The sequence below is a fragment of the Protopterus annectens genome, chromosome 17.part0, assembly GCF_019279795.1.
Source record: "Protopterus annectens isolate FY-2018-M chromosome 17.part0, PAN1.0, whole genome shotgun sequence".
In the NCBI taxonomy this organism is placed as follows: Eukaryota; Metazoa; Chordata; order Ceratodontiformes; family Protopteridae; genus Protopterus; species Protopterus annectens.
In genome coordinates, this window is record NC_056751.1 from 542,207,683 (window position 1) to 542,221,718 (window position 14,036).

General features: G+C 35.1%; 1 protein-coding gene across 1 annotated transcript in view; it reads left to right on the top strand.

Moving 5' to 3' along the window:
• The first annotated feature begins 2,709 nt into the window (after positions 1–2,709).
• The window catches only part of LOC122791456 (mucin-2-like), a 539,946-nt gene continuing 528,619 nt past the window's right edge, over positions 2,710–14,036 (top strand). Inside the window, exon 1 of the mRNA XM_044059201.1 lies at positions 2,710–3,644. Within this exon, the coding sequence (XP_043915136.1) occupies positions 2,710–3,644 (935 nt within the window). The remainder of the gene's footprint in view (positions 3,645–14,036) is intronic.

Genomic DNA, 14,036 nt, shown 5'->3' on the forward strand with positions numbered 1-14,036 from the left:
CAAGAAAAAGTACCCCTCGAGAGGGGTACACAGTTAAAGTAGAATTCAAAACAGGTAACTGAAAATAGGTATGTACTAGAATGTCCCTTAAATTTCTAGCCCTTTTATATGATATACCTAAACAAGGTAGAAATGCAGTCAGCTCCAAGACAGGAACCCACGAGAAAAACATAAAATTAATACCATCGACCACAAGATAGGCAGGATCCAACAATAAGGCACAGACCAGGAATAAAGATAGATGCAGTTTAATCCAATAGTTCACACAGACTAAGCGCTTTCTCCAGTACAACTGGCTTTATCAGAGTCATTTAACAAAACACACCCAGTTTTTCCTTCCTTTAAATAACACAGTAAAGTTCAATTGATCAATTATCAAAATCAATAAAATAATTATAAGTGTTTACTTAAAGAAAATTCATCATTAATAAAATGACATTATATATAAAATATACTTGATTACTATTGTACAAAAAAACCTACCAAAACTCATAATTGTATGAATATTTAAAAATAATAATAACCTTAAAATTTATGCAATATAAACAATAAATATAAATATATACACTTAATTGATGCATTTTGTTTTACACAAAGTTTTGAAATTCCTTTATTCTTTTATAAAGTTTGTAAATTCATCCTATAGTGTGAATTTAATAGTCAAAAATGTATTTATAACAAACAAATATACATAAAAAAGTAATATGAATATTTTATTTGTGTAAATATATAATCTATTAGAATGAAATTCAACTGTCAGTAATAATATTAATGTAATTCTATTATGGATATTTGCTTATTGAGAACTTGAAAAACTTCTTATATCATGTAAATCTAAAACATACTTTAAATACTAATGATCATAACAATTATCAGAACTATTTGATCAAAAGCCACTTCTCAAATAATTTGTGCACGGTGTTTTAATACAGGCTTTAAAGAGATACATTCATTAAGCCCAGGAAACTTCGTGGCATTCAATCTTATCTGCCACTCTGTTTCACGTAGAGCTACACTATTGCTGGCATCACAATTAATGTTTGGTTTCACCCTATCCACTATGAAAAATAGAAACTTTTTAAATACATGACAGTTTTTAGAATGTAAGTATAGGGCGTTGTGTTCATCCATCCTTCTAATGGAGCTACAATGCTCCCTTACTCTTTCTTTTAGACTTCTTGTCGTCGTGCCCACATAGAATGCCTCACAAGACATACAAGATGCTATGTAAATGCAATTTCTTGTGGTACAATTACATACACCTGGGCATGCGATGGTACGTTTGTAGCCAGCAACACTCAAATAGGTCCCCTCAGCAATATATCTACATATTTTACATCTACCACATTTGTTCATACTTGATCTTTTATATCTATAACTAGTCTTCTCTAATATATCCTTCAAGTTGTATCCCCTAGCATATGTTATGGCTGGTGTTGTACCCAATGTTGCTTTTATATCTCTATTTAAAAAGTGTTCCCAATAAAAAGCTTGTTAGAGACAGTGCGGACTATAAAAATAAGACTGCTTATCCTCCGGGGCGTTATAAATCATACCCTGTGACGAGAACAGGTTACAGGATGAATTCAGTTAATTTACGACAAGATATGACTGACAACCTCCAGGTGGAGGAAGTTTTTTTAGACCCACCAGTACCACTCCGCCGGTCAGAGAGGTTACAGAGCAAGGGGCCGCAAAATGGCAGGACATTACACCCAAGCCCCAGGAGGAGAGGGAGGAATCTACAGGAGGACTTTTGAGTAATGAATTGTTTGTTGATTTTTCTTTATACAATGACATTGAAGCGCTCTATTTTGATAATAACAATCATATCAATTTTGATAGTCAAGTTGATATCAGTGTTAATTGTAATGAATACACATTTGTGCAATTTTCAACAAATTTAACAATAACTGATCAAAGTGAAATTATTTTGGACCAGGATGTGAACATGGCAAACAATGTTTTGTTACCTGTAAGTGACCTAGTTGAATTGAGCAACACACTTGAAACTGAGGTCACGAAAAATAACAACAGTGGGCAGAGTTTAGTCATGAATAAGGTCTATGTGCCTGATAGTTTAGATATTCACAATGTAAAAATGGATGAAATACACGAAACAGTAGGAAGGGATTGTTATGAGGGGGAAGTAAGTCACCCATTTAGTAGTGGTAATGACAGTGAATTAGACAACTTGTTTGGAGACATTTTGGAGACAGCATCTGATATGAAATATGAAATTCTCAAAGAAAAAGGGTTTATCATTTACAATTATACTGATTTAGAGATTAATGAAGTTTATTTTGAACTATTCAGTAGGGGTAACAAATTTGTACCTAAGTTTAACATCGATGTTACACAATTACTTGTAAATCTGAAACTCTATATGAGAAAGCTAAATTTGCAACTATATTTCAATGCGAGACAGTTAAGGGATACACCCCATGACATTAAACAGGAACTTGGGATACTGAAAAGGAAAAGTACATTCATGCCACCACCCAATTTGGAGCTTAATGCTTTTGAACATTTAGTGGAATATGAATTTAGGAAAATCTGTTCTCAGAAAGCTAATAGTGAGGACAACTTAACTAATGTTGAGAGAAATTTGCTCAATGAATTGACTGCATCTAAACAATACAGGTTTATGAGACCTGATAAGGGTGGGGGATGGTCATAATGAGTAATGTTGATTACAGTTGTCAAATGATGAGAATTTTAAGTGAAGAAGAAACATACAGTAGAGTCACAATAAATGAGGTCAACAGAGCCTACCACAAAATTGATCTATATCTACATGATGCCTTGTACCAAGGGACTATTAATGAGATAGAATTTGATTATCTTTCGGTGAAATATCCTAAGATGGCTAGGTTTTTTGGGATACCCAAGGTACACAAAGGAACGGAGCATTTACAATTCCGGCCAATAGTTTCGGCTAAAGGGTCTAAAACCGAACCTTTGGCGGCTTATGTGGACAAACAGTGTAAGAAAGCACTAATTGACGCAGGTCATATTCTTAAAGATTTCTGGCACTGCCTTGAAAGGTTAAGGGATGTGGAGTTTGTGGACAAGGATTATCTTAGTTTTTTGACAATTGATGTCATTAATTTATTTTCAGTGATTCCACACCAACAAGGCATTGATCTATTTTATGATAGTTTGTTGACTAGTCCGAGTTTTGATGAAGGAAAACTGGAGTTATGTTACGACTTGATGGAATTAATACTAAAAAACAACTATATTTCATTTGAAGGAGAAATATATCAACAACTAACAGGTGTAGCAATGGGGGCACGGTGTGCCCCTGTTTTTGCTAATTTAGTGTTATTAGCATGGGAAAAAGAACATATTTTTGGATCCAGATACTATAGTAACATTATTTTGTACAACAGATTTCTGGATGACTTGCTAATAGTTTGGAAAGGTGATGAACAAAGTGCTATAGACTTTGTTTCATACCTTAACGAGACATCTAATTTTCTTAAATTTACCTACAAGTGGGATAATGATATAGCTAATTACTTGGACATTAAAATTTTGAAAAATGGAACTGAGTTCACTAGCACCATATATAGGAAACCGAGTTATGCCAACTCGATGTTACATTTTGCAAGTTGTCACCCGATGCATCAAAGGAGAGGGTTAGTCAAGGGCCAAATGGTCCGTTTATCTAGACTTATTAGTGATGAGGACACCTTCAGGGCAGAGATATATATACTCATAGGTATGTTTCTGGAAAGGGGTTATCCCATAGAAATGTTGACGAAGATCAAAAAGGAGATATATAGGAAGAGGAGGGACAAGTTTGTACCTATTTTGAAAAATAAAGGTGAAACAACACAAGTAGTGAATGTGAAGTATGGGCAGACTGATACTAGTGCTGGTGAAGAAACCCCAAGATTCATACTTAGATATAATGAGAAGGCACCTGAATTACGTGCCAATTTTAGGAGTCTTTGGGAACACTTTTTAAATAGAGATATAAAAGCAACATTGGGTACAACACCAGCCATAACATATGTTAGGGGATACAACTTGAAGGATATATTAGAGAAGACTAGTTATAGACATAAAAGATCAAGTATGAACAAATGTGGTAGATGTAAAATATGTAGATATATTGCTGAGGGGACCTATTTGAGTGTTGCTGGCTACAAACGTACCATCGCATGCCCAGGTGTATGTAATTGTACCACAAGAAATTGCGTTTACATAGCATCTTGTATGTCTTGTGAGGCATTCTATGTGGGCATGACGACAAGAAGTCTAAAAGAAAGAGTAAGGGAGCATTGTAGCTCCATTAGAAGGATGGATGAACACAACGCCCTATACTTACATTCTAAAAACTGTCATGTATTTAAAAAGTTTCTATTTTTCATAGTGGATAGGGTGAAACCAAACATTAATTGTGATGCCAGCAATAGTGTAGCTCTACGTGAAACAGAGTGGCAGATAAGATTGAATGCCACGAAGTTTCCTGGGCTTAATGAATGTATCTCTTTAAAGCCTGTATTAAAACACCGTGCACAAATTATTTGAGAAGTGGCTTTTGATCAAATAGTTCTGATAATTGTTATGATCATTAGTATTTAAAGTATGTTTTAGATTTACATGATATAAGAGGTTTTTCAAGTTCTCAATAAACAAATATCCATAATAGAATTACATTAATATTATTACTGACAGTTGAATTTCATTCTAATAGATTATATATTTACACAAATAAAATATTCATATTACTTTTTTATGTATATTTGTTTGTTATAAATACATTTTTGACTATTAAATTCACACTATAGGATGAATTTACAAACTTTATAAAAGAATAAAGGAATTTCAAAACTTTGTGTAAAACAAAATGCATCAATTAAGTGTATATATTTATATTTATTGTTTATATTGCATAAATTTTAAGGTTATTATTATTTTTAAATATTCATACAATTATGAGTTTTGGTAGGTTTTTTTGTACAATAGTAATCAAGTATATTTTATATATAATGTAATTTTATTAATGATGAATTTTCTTTAAGTAAACACTTATAATTATTTTATTGATTTTGATAATTGATCAATTGAACTTTACTGTGTTATTTAAAGGAAGGAAAAACTGGGTGTGTTTTGTTAAACGACTCTGATGAAGCCAGTTGTACTGGAGAAAGCGCTCAGTCTGTGTGAACTATTGGATTAAACTGCATCTATCTTTATTCCTGGTCTGTGCCTTATTGTTGGATCCTGCCTATCTTGTGGTCGATGGTATTAATTTTATACCTAAACAAGGTGGAAGTATACTAGCTAAATCTTTAAACTTAAATAAATAGCTCCAATAATATTTAACTAAATTAATTATAATGGAACTAAAAACACCATATGTAGTGACAAAATACAGCTTTCTCATGACTTCTTCTTTCATCATTTTATTACCAAATTCTACCATATTTAATGACCCAAAATTTCTTAAGGGGAACACACAAGATTTAGCAGTCACTGTACTCACTGCCAACTGTAACAAATCTTTGTTGTAACCCAGAGATTCAAACATTAAACACATTCTTTTGACCTCTATATTAAAATCATGGTCATTATTACATAGTCTTCTTAATCTTAAACATTCACCATATTATAGAGATACAATAGTATGGGGAGGATGGCAGCTACTGCCTTCTAAATATTTACCACCATCAGCCTTTCTATGGACTGATGTCAATAGTTTATTATCATCACTTAAAGTTAAATTAACGTCCAGAAATGCAGTTTTGATGCCGATATGTAGACCATCAAAAGAAGCAACAAATATGCTATTTTGTAACCATTCAAACAATAAATCAACCTCCATTAATACTCCCTTACATACAAAATAAGATTGTCAATAAACTGATAATATTTAACTACAATTTTTTTTTTTAAAATCAACATGATATAAATATTCTAAGTCATATAAACCCATAATCATATTAGCATATGTGGGGGCATGGCCGTACCTTGAATCTGTTTATAAACTTGATAGTTAAACATAAAAAAAATATTAGTTAAGCAAAAATCCAACAATTCCAAAACATAATTAGATCTAGGGCTATCACTCACAAAATATTTGACTGCTTCTAGACCAAATTTATGTTGAATATTTGTTTAAAGACTACATACATCTACAGTAATAAAAAAAAAACATATTCTCAGACAATTCAAAATCAGACAGTGTATCTAAAAAGTCAGTACTGTCCCTAATAAATGAAGGTAATTTAATCATATAAGGTAATCAAAACTTATGTAAAAACAAACCTATATTTGATAAAAAATATTTTCAAGCAGAAACTATTGGTCTACCAGGAAGGTTAAATTTATCCTTGCGATTTTTGGGTAAACAGTAGAAAGCTGCCAGCTCACCATCATTACAATTGAATCTTTTATCCGAATCAACATAGGAAAAATAACCTAATCAAAATCCCTTAAGAGTCAACATCTCAAAATCAGATATGTCTTTCTTATACTCACTCATATGGCTTTCTTTGTTATGATCTTCTTTTGGACTTCATAGTTTCTTTCTTATGTTTTATCATCTTTAAATGTGACATACACATATGAAGATATTGCTGGACATTCATAATCACTATCTTGCCTCCTTTATCTGAAGGCTTAATGACAATTTTATCATTTCTAGCCAAAAGTTGTATCTCCTTCCACTCATGAAGACAAAAGCTACAAACAAGAGGACAGAAACAGTAAAGTGTCTCAAGGGACTTACCAAACGTCAGAATGGAAACATTCTTCAGAGGAGGCTGCATAGAGGGGTAAGTGGGGCACAACATGATAGGCGTGGAAGAGTGGCCCATGGGAATGTTGGGAAGGCTTCTTTGGTTTTAAATCAAGGCTTTGCAATTGTGAACCTGCTTTCCTTTCTACCCTTACTTAGAAATAATCTATGAATTACATGTATCAGTTGCAGTATGGGCAGTAAATGTTAAGCTAGTTTATAAGTATATTCTTTTTCAAACAGTCAGTATTTTACTTTATTAATAGATACTGATAAACACATATTGCTTACATAATATTAAGGTGTTAAGTTATTACTATTGTATAATATACCTTGATCTTACTTTAGTAAGAAACACAGCTGAAAAGCATGCTTGAACCCAGCCAGTTATCAGGTTAATACATATATTTGAATAAATTATAAGTTTTTCTCCACAGATGAAATTTCAGATGGACAAAATGACATTTCTAAATAACAATCTAAAATCAAAACTGTGCTGAAATGGAAAAGTGCATGAAGATGATATGCGTTCATCATTATGGAGTGTGGACAGATGCAAGATTAATGTCTTAATGTTAGTATAATTAATATGCTAATAACCAGTACTTAGTTGACACTAAGGGTGAGGTTGCCCATAGCCAGCCTGGTTTGCATATGTGGCTAAAGCCAAAGTGGGTAAATTCACCCTTATTATCAGCTGGCTGGCAATTCCTAGTATTATACATTGAGTGTCAAGAAAGAAAGAAAGAAAGAAAGAAAAAAAAGAAAGATATATCTGACTTTTTAATAAGTTTAATGTATAGAAGAACTGTTTGCAGAGTTTGCATAATTTTGCTGCAGATTCAGCACTGGCATTTTTGTTCTATATTCAATATGAACACATTATTGTCTGTGTATAGACTTATTTCTAGTGTGCCTTTATGTTCTTTTTGTTCCCCTTCCTTGCTGGCATTCTTCTCTTAGAAATGTTGGTCATATACCTTTCATTGTTTTCTTTTTTGTATACCAAGAGATCCAGGGACAGTGATAGTCAGCCATCTCACAGAATATTGTATATTCCTGACACAAATATTGTTTATAACCATGCAATTACACACCTTCTGCTGCTAATAAATATATGCATCCTGCCAGGAAATAGGGTCAGCTTTGGCACGTCTCTTCTTTTTTACATCATTACATTAAGGATTCAAGGTCAGACATGAATGAGCACACTTTATCTGCATCCTTTTACCTGGATTAATGCAGCTTACTATTCCAATAATTAAATTATGATATAAAGAACATTAGCCATTGTGTTGCACTTGCTTTGAAAAGTTAAATTTTAATCTAAATATCAGAATCACAGAAATTTATCTGCTTGCAGAATGCAGCTTATTCCTTCCATATGTGAAACTTGGCATCCTAAACTACATAGCTTACACCTTATAATGCATTAATTGCTATAAAAATGAAATGGTGCCAAGCATTTTGCATTCCTATAAATCTCTGACGTTAACTCTTATCTTCAGTTATCTTAGTTAGAAAAACATATGTTTCCTATTCTGCAGTGAGCATTAAAATAATTGAACAATACATTTGAATGGGTCTGTGTTAAATTAATTTATATTTAGTGTATCACCTCTGTTTAGCTTTGGGGCCAGTAGGTCTAATATGAAAATTGTTTGCATAAAAGTATGCATTTTCCTGCAGAATTAAGGAGTAAAACACAACAAAATCACAATAAAGGCCCCAAATCATAGATAATGTTGAGTGATGTTTTTAATGCATGGAAAGTTCAGAAAGTAAGATAACTTGAATTAACATGCATTTTCTAAATTAAGACAAGTCAGTAACTGTAATGGCTTCATTTATGAGTCCATGATACTAAAGTCAACAAGGACTCAGCTTGCCTAATGCAACATGTGGGGCACTCATCCAGATGAAACGTTTTAAAATGAGTAATTTTTGGAAAAGAAGCAACCTATATATATATATATATATATATATATATATATATATATATATATATGTATATATATATATATATATATATATATATATATCAACACTATGGTTTTACCAACAACATAAACATTTAAAAAGGAAAAGTACTAAAAATAAAAAGAATCACTGTCAATAGCTACTTAAAAACTATATTGCCAAACATTAACATCAAAGGCATCTGTGAAAATGATGGCAAACCGGATGTATGAGCAGGAACGTCATGGTTGATATAAAGAATGTTATTCAGAAAATGTCTCACACATGCATGCTTTCTTGAGAGCTTTCAGTACTCAGTTCACATGATGTAGTATTTCTTCAAATCTCATAAATATGATAGCAGCCACTTTTTAAAAATAGTCCATATGCTTTCCTCTGATATAGGTTTCATCCCTATGCAAATTAACTTTCCCAGAAGCAAATGCATTAGGTTGCATTAAGTCTTTGCATGAACTAATAAAATCTGATCAAAAAAGTCGGGTTTTAAACATTGGATGACTTCCTGGTCTGTGAATATATATTTAGGTTTGCAAATGTGGTCAAGTGACATACTAATTTTTATTCTATGTTACATCTTTATCTGAGGGCCTTCTGCAAAGAGTAACACTTGGGTAGGATCCCATCCTGAAATTCCTAACAAGTGGCAGGTGTTTGGTAGGTATGATGAACAAATTTAGGACACTTCCCATTGTATACAATCTGCAGTGAAGTATAATAAGCTAATTTTGAAGTTTTAATTTGCTGTAGCCTGCTTGTTTTCTTACAAGAATTCATAGAGAATAGACAGTATATATTATATATTCTCAGCAATTTATTTACTGTGGCTGTACATCATCTAAACCAGATGATTTCAACATGCTTTTATGTCAGTTTTAATCATAATGTCTTATTTTTGGGTTCCTATTTTTTCCTTGAACTTGAAACTGTGAAATTTGAAAACATCGAACATCCACATAAGTGATTTCTTTCCTTGGGAAAGAAATCACTTGGTCATCCTTGTCAGTTTGCCATTTTCCCCGCTGTAGTGCAATCTTGGATTTGGTATATTTAGTTATGGGGGGTGTGGGTGGCATAGCCCCCCATGCTGGGGGGGTGTGGGGGACCCCCCCACTTTGTAGTGTTTGTGGTTATTTGTTTGTGTTTGTAGGGCAAGTGATTTCTTTAAGAAATCGCTTATGTGGAGGTTTGATATTTTGAAAGTTCACGGTTTTAGAGTTGATAAAGAAGCATTCGAAGTAACGCCTCTTCGAGGAAATAATATAGACCCTTATTTTTGATATCAGGTTACATTTGTACTGGATCCTGAAAGTTGTTGCTTTTTTTACACCTGCTGTTAAGCCTTGATTTTGTATATTGCTTTTATCATTATAACTGAGGAACCTACTTGATTATTTCCGTTCTCCTATGAGTGCTTCTTCTTTTTCTTTGGGTACTCCTCTACTTCTGTTCCTGCAGTCTCATCCCATCTGACCCCTCCCCGACTATGTATTGTCCCTATTGTTGCCTGACTACATGAGAAATTAAGACAAAATGCTGAGTAAAACACTTTATAAAACTTGATAAACGCAAAGCTTTCGGGAAGAACCCTTTCTCAATACTAAAAACAAACATACAACAAAGCTCATGCTTATATACAAGCCAAACAATCACATGATCGCAGCCAAGATCAGGTGACAAATTTAAAAAAATTTAAAGAAACATACTACAAAAATACAAAAATATAATATGGAAGTACAAATTGCAGAAATATACATATAAATGTACAATATAAATGTTATTTAACATTGCCCTGTAATCTAACAAGAATAGGTTTAATACTAACTGTATTATTAATGCCAGGAGGACAATCAGCCTCCATGCGTACAATCCACTGGTACTCCTTGGTCTCAAGACAATTATTAACATCTCCACCACGTTTCAAAGGAACTACTAAATCTATAACTCTAAACCTAAATTCATGCATATTACCATGGGACTCTATGTGTTTAAATAAGCATTATTGGCACAGTGTCTCCTAATTTCTGACTTGTGTTCAATAATCCTGTCTTTAAGTCTTCCAGTTTATAGCCTGCTACAGACCACCCTCCCAAACCCAGGAACCCCACTCGGCCTTCCTGAGAACACTGGAAAATATGAAGGTCTCTCCAAACACCATTATATTGGGCGACTTCAACTACCCAAACATAGACTGGGAGCATTACTCTAGCTCCAACACCCTAGCCCAAAGGTTCCTAGAATTTATAAACTCAAATGCTATGGAACAACTTGTTACCACTCCCACAAGAGGGGAAAACATACTGGACCTGATCATCATCAACATGGGGACTCTATGCTCCAGACCAGAAGTGTATCCCTCACTGGTAAGATCAGACCATAAACTAATCTCACTGGATATTCACATCCCGTCCCCACCCCCTGCCCAGAAAACCACAGTGAAAAACTTCTCTAAAGCAAATTTCACACTCCTCAAAACTGAGGTGGAATCCTTCAAAGCCCCTGGGCCTGTGGAAAATATGGCCCAGACCGCAGAATCCTTTATAAACGCATTCTATGAACACCTTCAGGAATGCATGGATCATGCGATCCCAAATAAAACCAAGACCCAATCCTCCAAAGGCAGACATCCCGTCTGGTGGACCCCAGCCATAAACAAACTATACAATAGAAGGAGGAAGCTACTAAATGATAGAGCAAAATCCCATAAAGGGAAGGCATCACTGATCAGTATTAGCAAAAAAACTACGGGCACACATAAAATTGTCTAAGGCCAGCTTCGAGAGAAAAATTGCACAGGACACTAAGGATAATCACAAGGCTTTCTTTAGTTATGTTAGGAACCTGGGTGGTAATTCCCAGATATGCTCAGAATTAGTCCAAAATGACAAAAAATACACCGAACCCACAGACAATGCCAACATCCTAGCTGACAGGTTCAGTGCAAACTTCTACCCCCCTTCCCCACCAAAAGGGCAAATATCTATCCCAGCAGAGTGCTGCCCCCCTGACATCTCAGATGCTCAGGTAAGAGCCGCCCTCTCCAAAGCAAAAGATACACAGCATCAATGAGACCAGACGGTGTCCCGGGCTGCGTCCTACATGAACTCCAAGAAAAGCTAAACCCAAACATAAAACTACTGTTCAATCTCAGCCTTACTACAGGATATGTGCCCAAAGAGTGGCGTACAGCAACAGTGGTCCCTCTCCATAAAGGTGGCGCCTCAACGGATCCTGGAAACTATCGCCGCATAAGCCTGACTAGCTTGGTCTGCATAGCTATGGAAAGGATCATCATGGACCTCATAAATAAAGATATTGGGGACCTACAAACACTGGATCCTACCCAGTTCGGCTTTGTTAAGGGCAGATCCTGCCTCTTAAACCTGGTTGATTTCTTTGAAACAGTCACCAAGGCCATTGCCGAGGGGAAGGTGGTCCACACAGCCTTTCTGGACCTCGCAAAAGCCTTCGATGCAATACCCCACTCGGGCATTATAGATAAGCTCACCAGCTTAAATGTAAACCCCTATGTCACTAGATGGATTGCAAATTGGCTCAAGGACAGAACCCACATGGTTAGAATTGCTGGAGCCATGTCAGACTCCAAACCAGTTACAAGTGGTGTCCCACAAGGCTCAGTCCTGGGACCTCTCTTGTTCGGTATATATTTCTCGGAGGTACAAGCCAACACGGAAGGACTGTGGCTGACCAAGTTCGCAGATGACTGCAAACTGGGTGCCATAATCGACTCTCCAGCCGACACAAGCATCCTCCAAAAGGGCCTCATAGAAACAGACAACTGGTACCAGAGCCATGGCCTCAAGCTAAATGCCAAAACGTGTATAGTCATCCCCTTTGGCAAAAACAAAGTGCCCACAAATTACCACATATGTGGTAATCTATTAAGTACAGAAGAAGTAATTAGGGACCTGGGGACCCAAGTTGATAACACAAGGATAGAACAAAAAGTCTTCAGGAACCAGTTACAAGTGGTGTCCCACAAGGCTCAGTCCTGGGACCTCTCTTGTTCGGTATATATTTCTCGGAGGTACAAGCCAACACGGAAGGACTGTGGCTGACCAAGTTCGCAGATGACTGCAAACTGGGTGCCATAATTGACTCTCCAGCCGACACAAGCATCCTCCAAAAGGGCCTCATAGAAACAGACAACTGGTACCAGAGCCATGGCCTCAAGCTAAATGCCAAAACGTGTATAGTCATCCCCTTTGGCAAAAACAAAGTGCCCACAAATTACCACATATGTGGTAATCTATTAAGTACAGAAGAAGTAATTAGGGACCTGGGGACCCAAGTTGATAACACAAGGATAGAACAAAAAGTCTTCAGGAACAACAGAAGTCACAGCCCAAGTTGATAACACAAGGATAGAACAAAAAGTCTTCAGGAACAACAGAAGTCACAGAAACGCCAGTAATTTTAATGAAGCTTTCGGGCTCTCAACCCTTCATCAGCATACATAGTGTCAAATACTTTACATTTAAATAGAGGTAACAGTTAAGAACTCATGACCAAACCAACCAATAAAAATCAATCAATAAAATGTACATACAATAGGATATTTAGAAAGCACCAGTATGCACCCACCACATGTATTTAAAGGTATAATGAAGTCTCAATTTATGAGATTAAGCAGACTGACAACAGATGAACAAGTTTATAAGTAAGAAATAGATGTGATGAAAACTGAATTTAAGAGATGTGGATATGCGGAGCACCTTATTAATATTAACATTGAACTTGTAACACAAGGTAGAAAAAAGGAATATAAACCAATCTTTCTGAGTAATAAGATAAATAGTAGTGATGAGTTACCCACTTCTATGTGTAGAAAAAATGCATTGTTGAGATATGTAACCACATATTCTGGCCACACAAAACAGATATGTAAAATAATTGAAAAGAACTGGCCAATTTTGATGGCCATGCCAGAATTAAATCAGTTAGTAGGCCCTAAACCAAGATTTGCATATAGAAATCATCAGGCTTTAAAGAGTATGTTGTGTTATAAAGATTTTGTAAAACAACCAGTTTCACTGCACAATAAGTTAGGTACACATAAATGTTATAGCTGTACATGTTGTGGAGATATTTTATCAGCAGATCCCTATTTTAAGCATCCTGTTACTTTTAAATTATTTCATTTCAACTGTACTGCAAACTGCAATACTACGAAACTGGTATACCTCGCTACGTGCATGATGTGTGACGCCTTCTACGTAGGTAAGACCACGCGAAGGCTAAAAGATCGCATCATAGAGCATAGGTCTGAAATTAATAGGCAGAT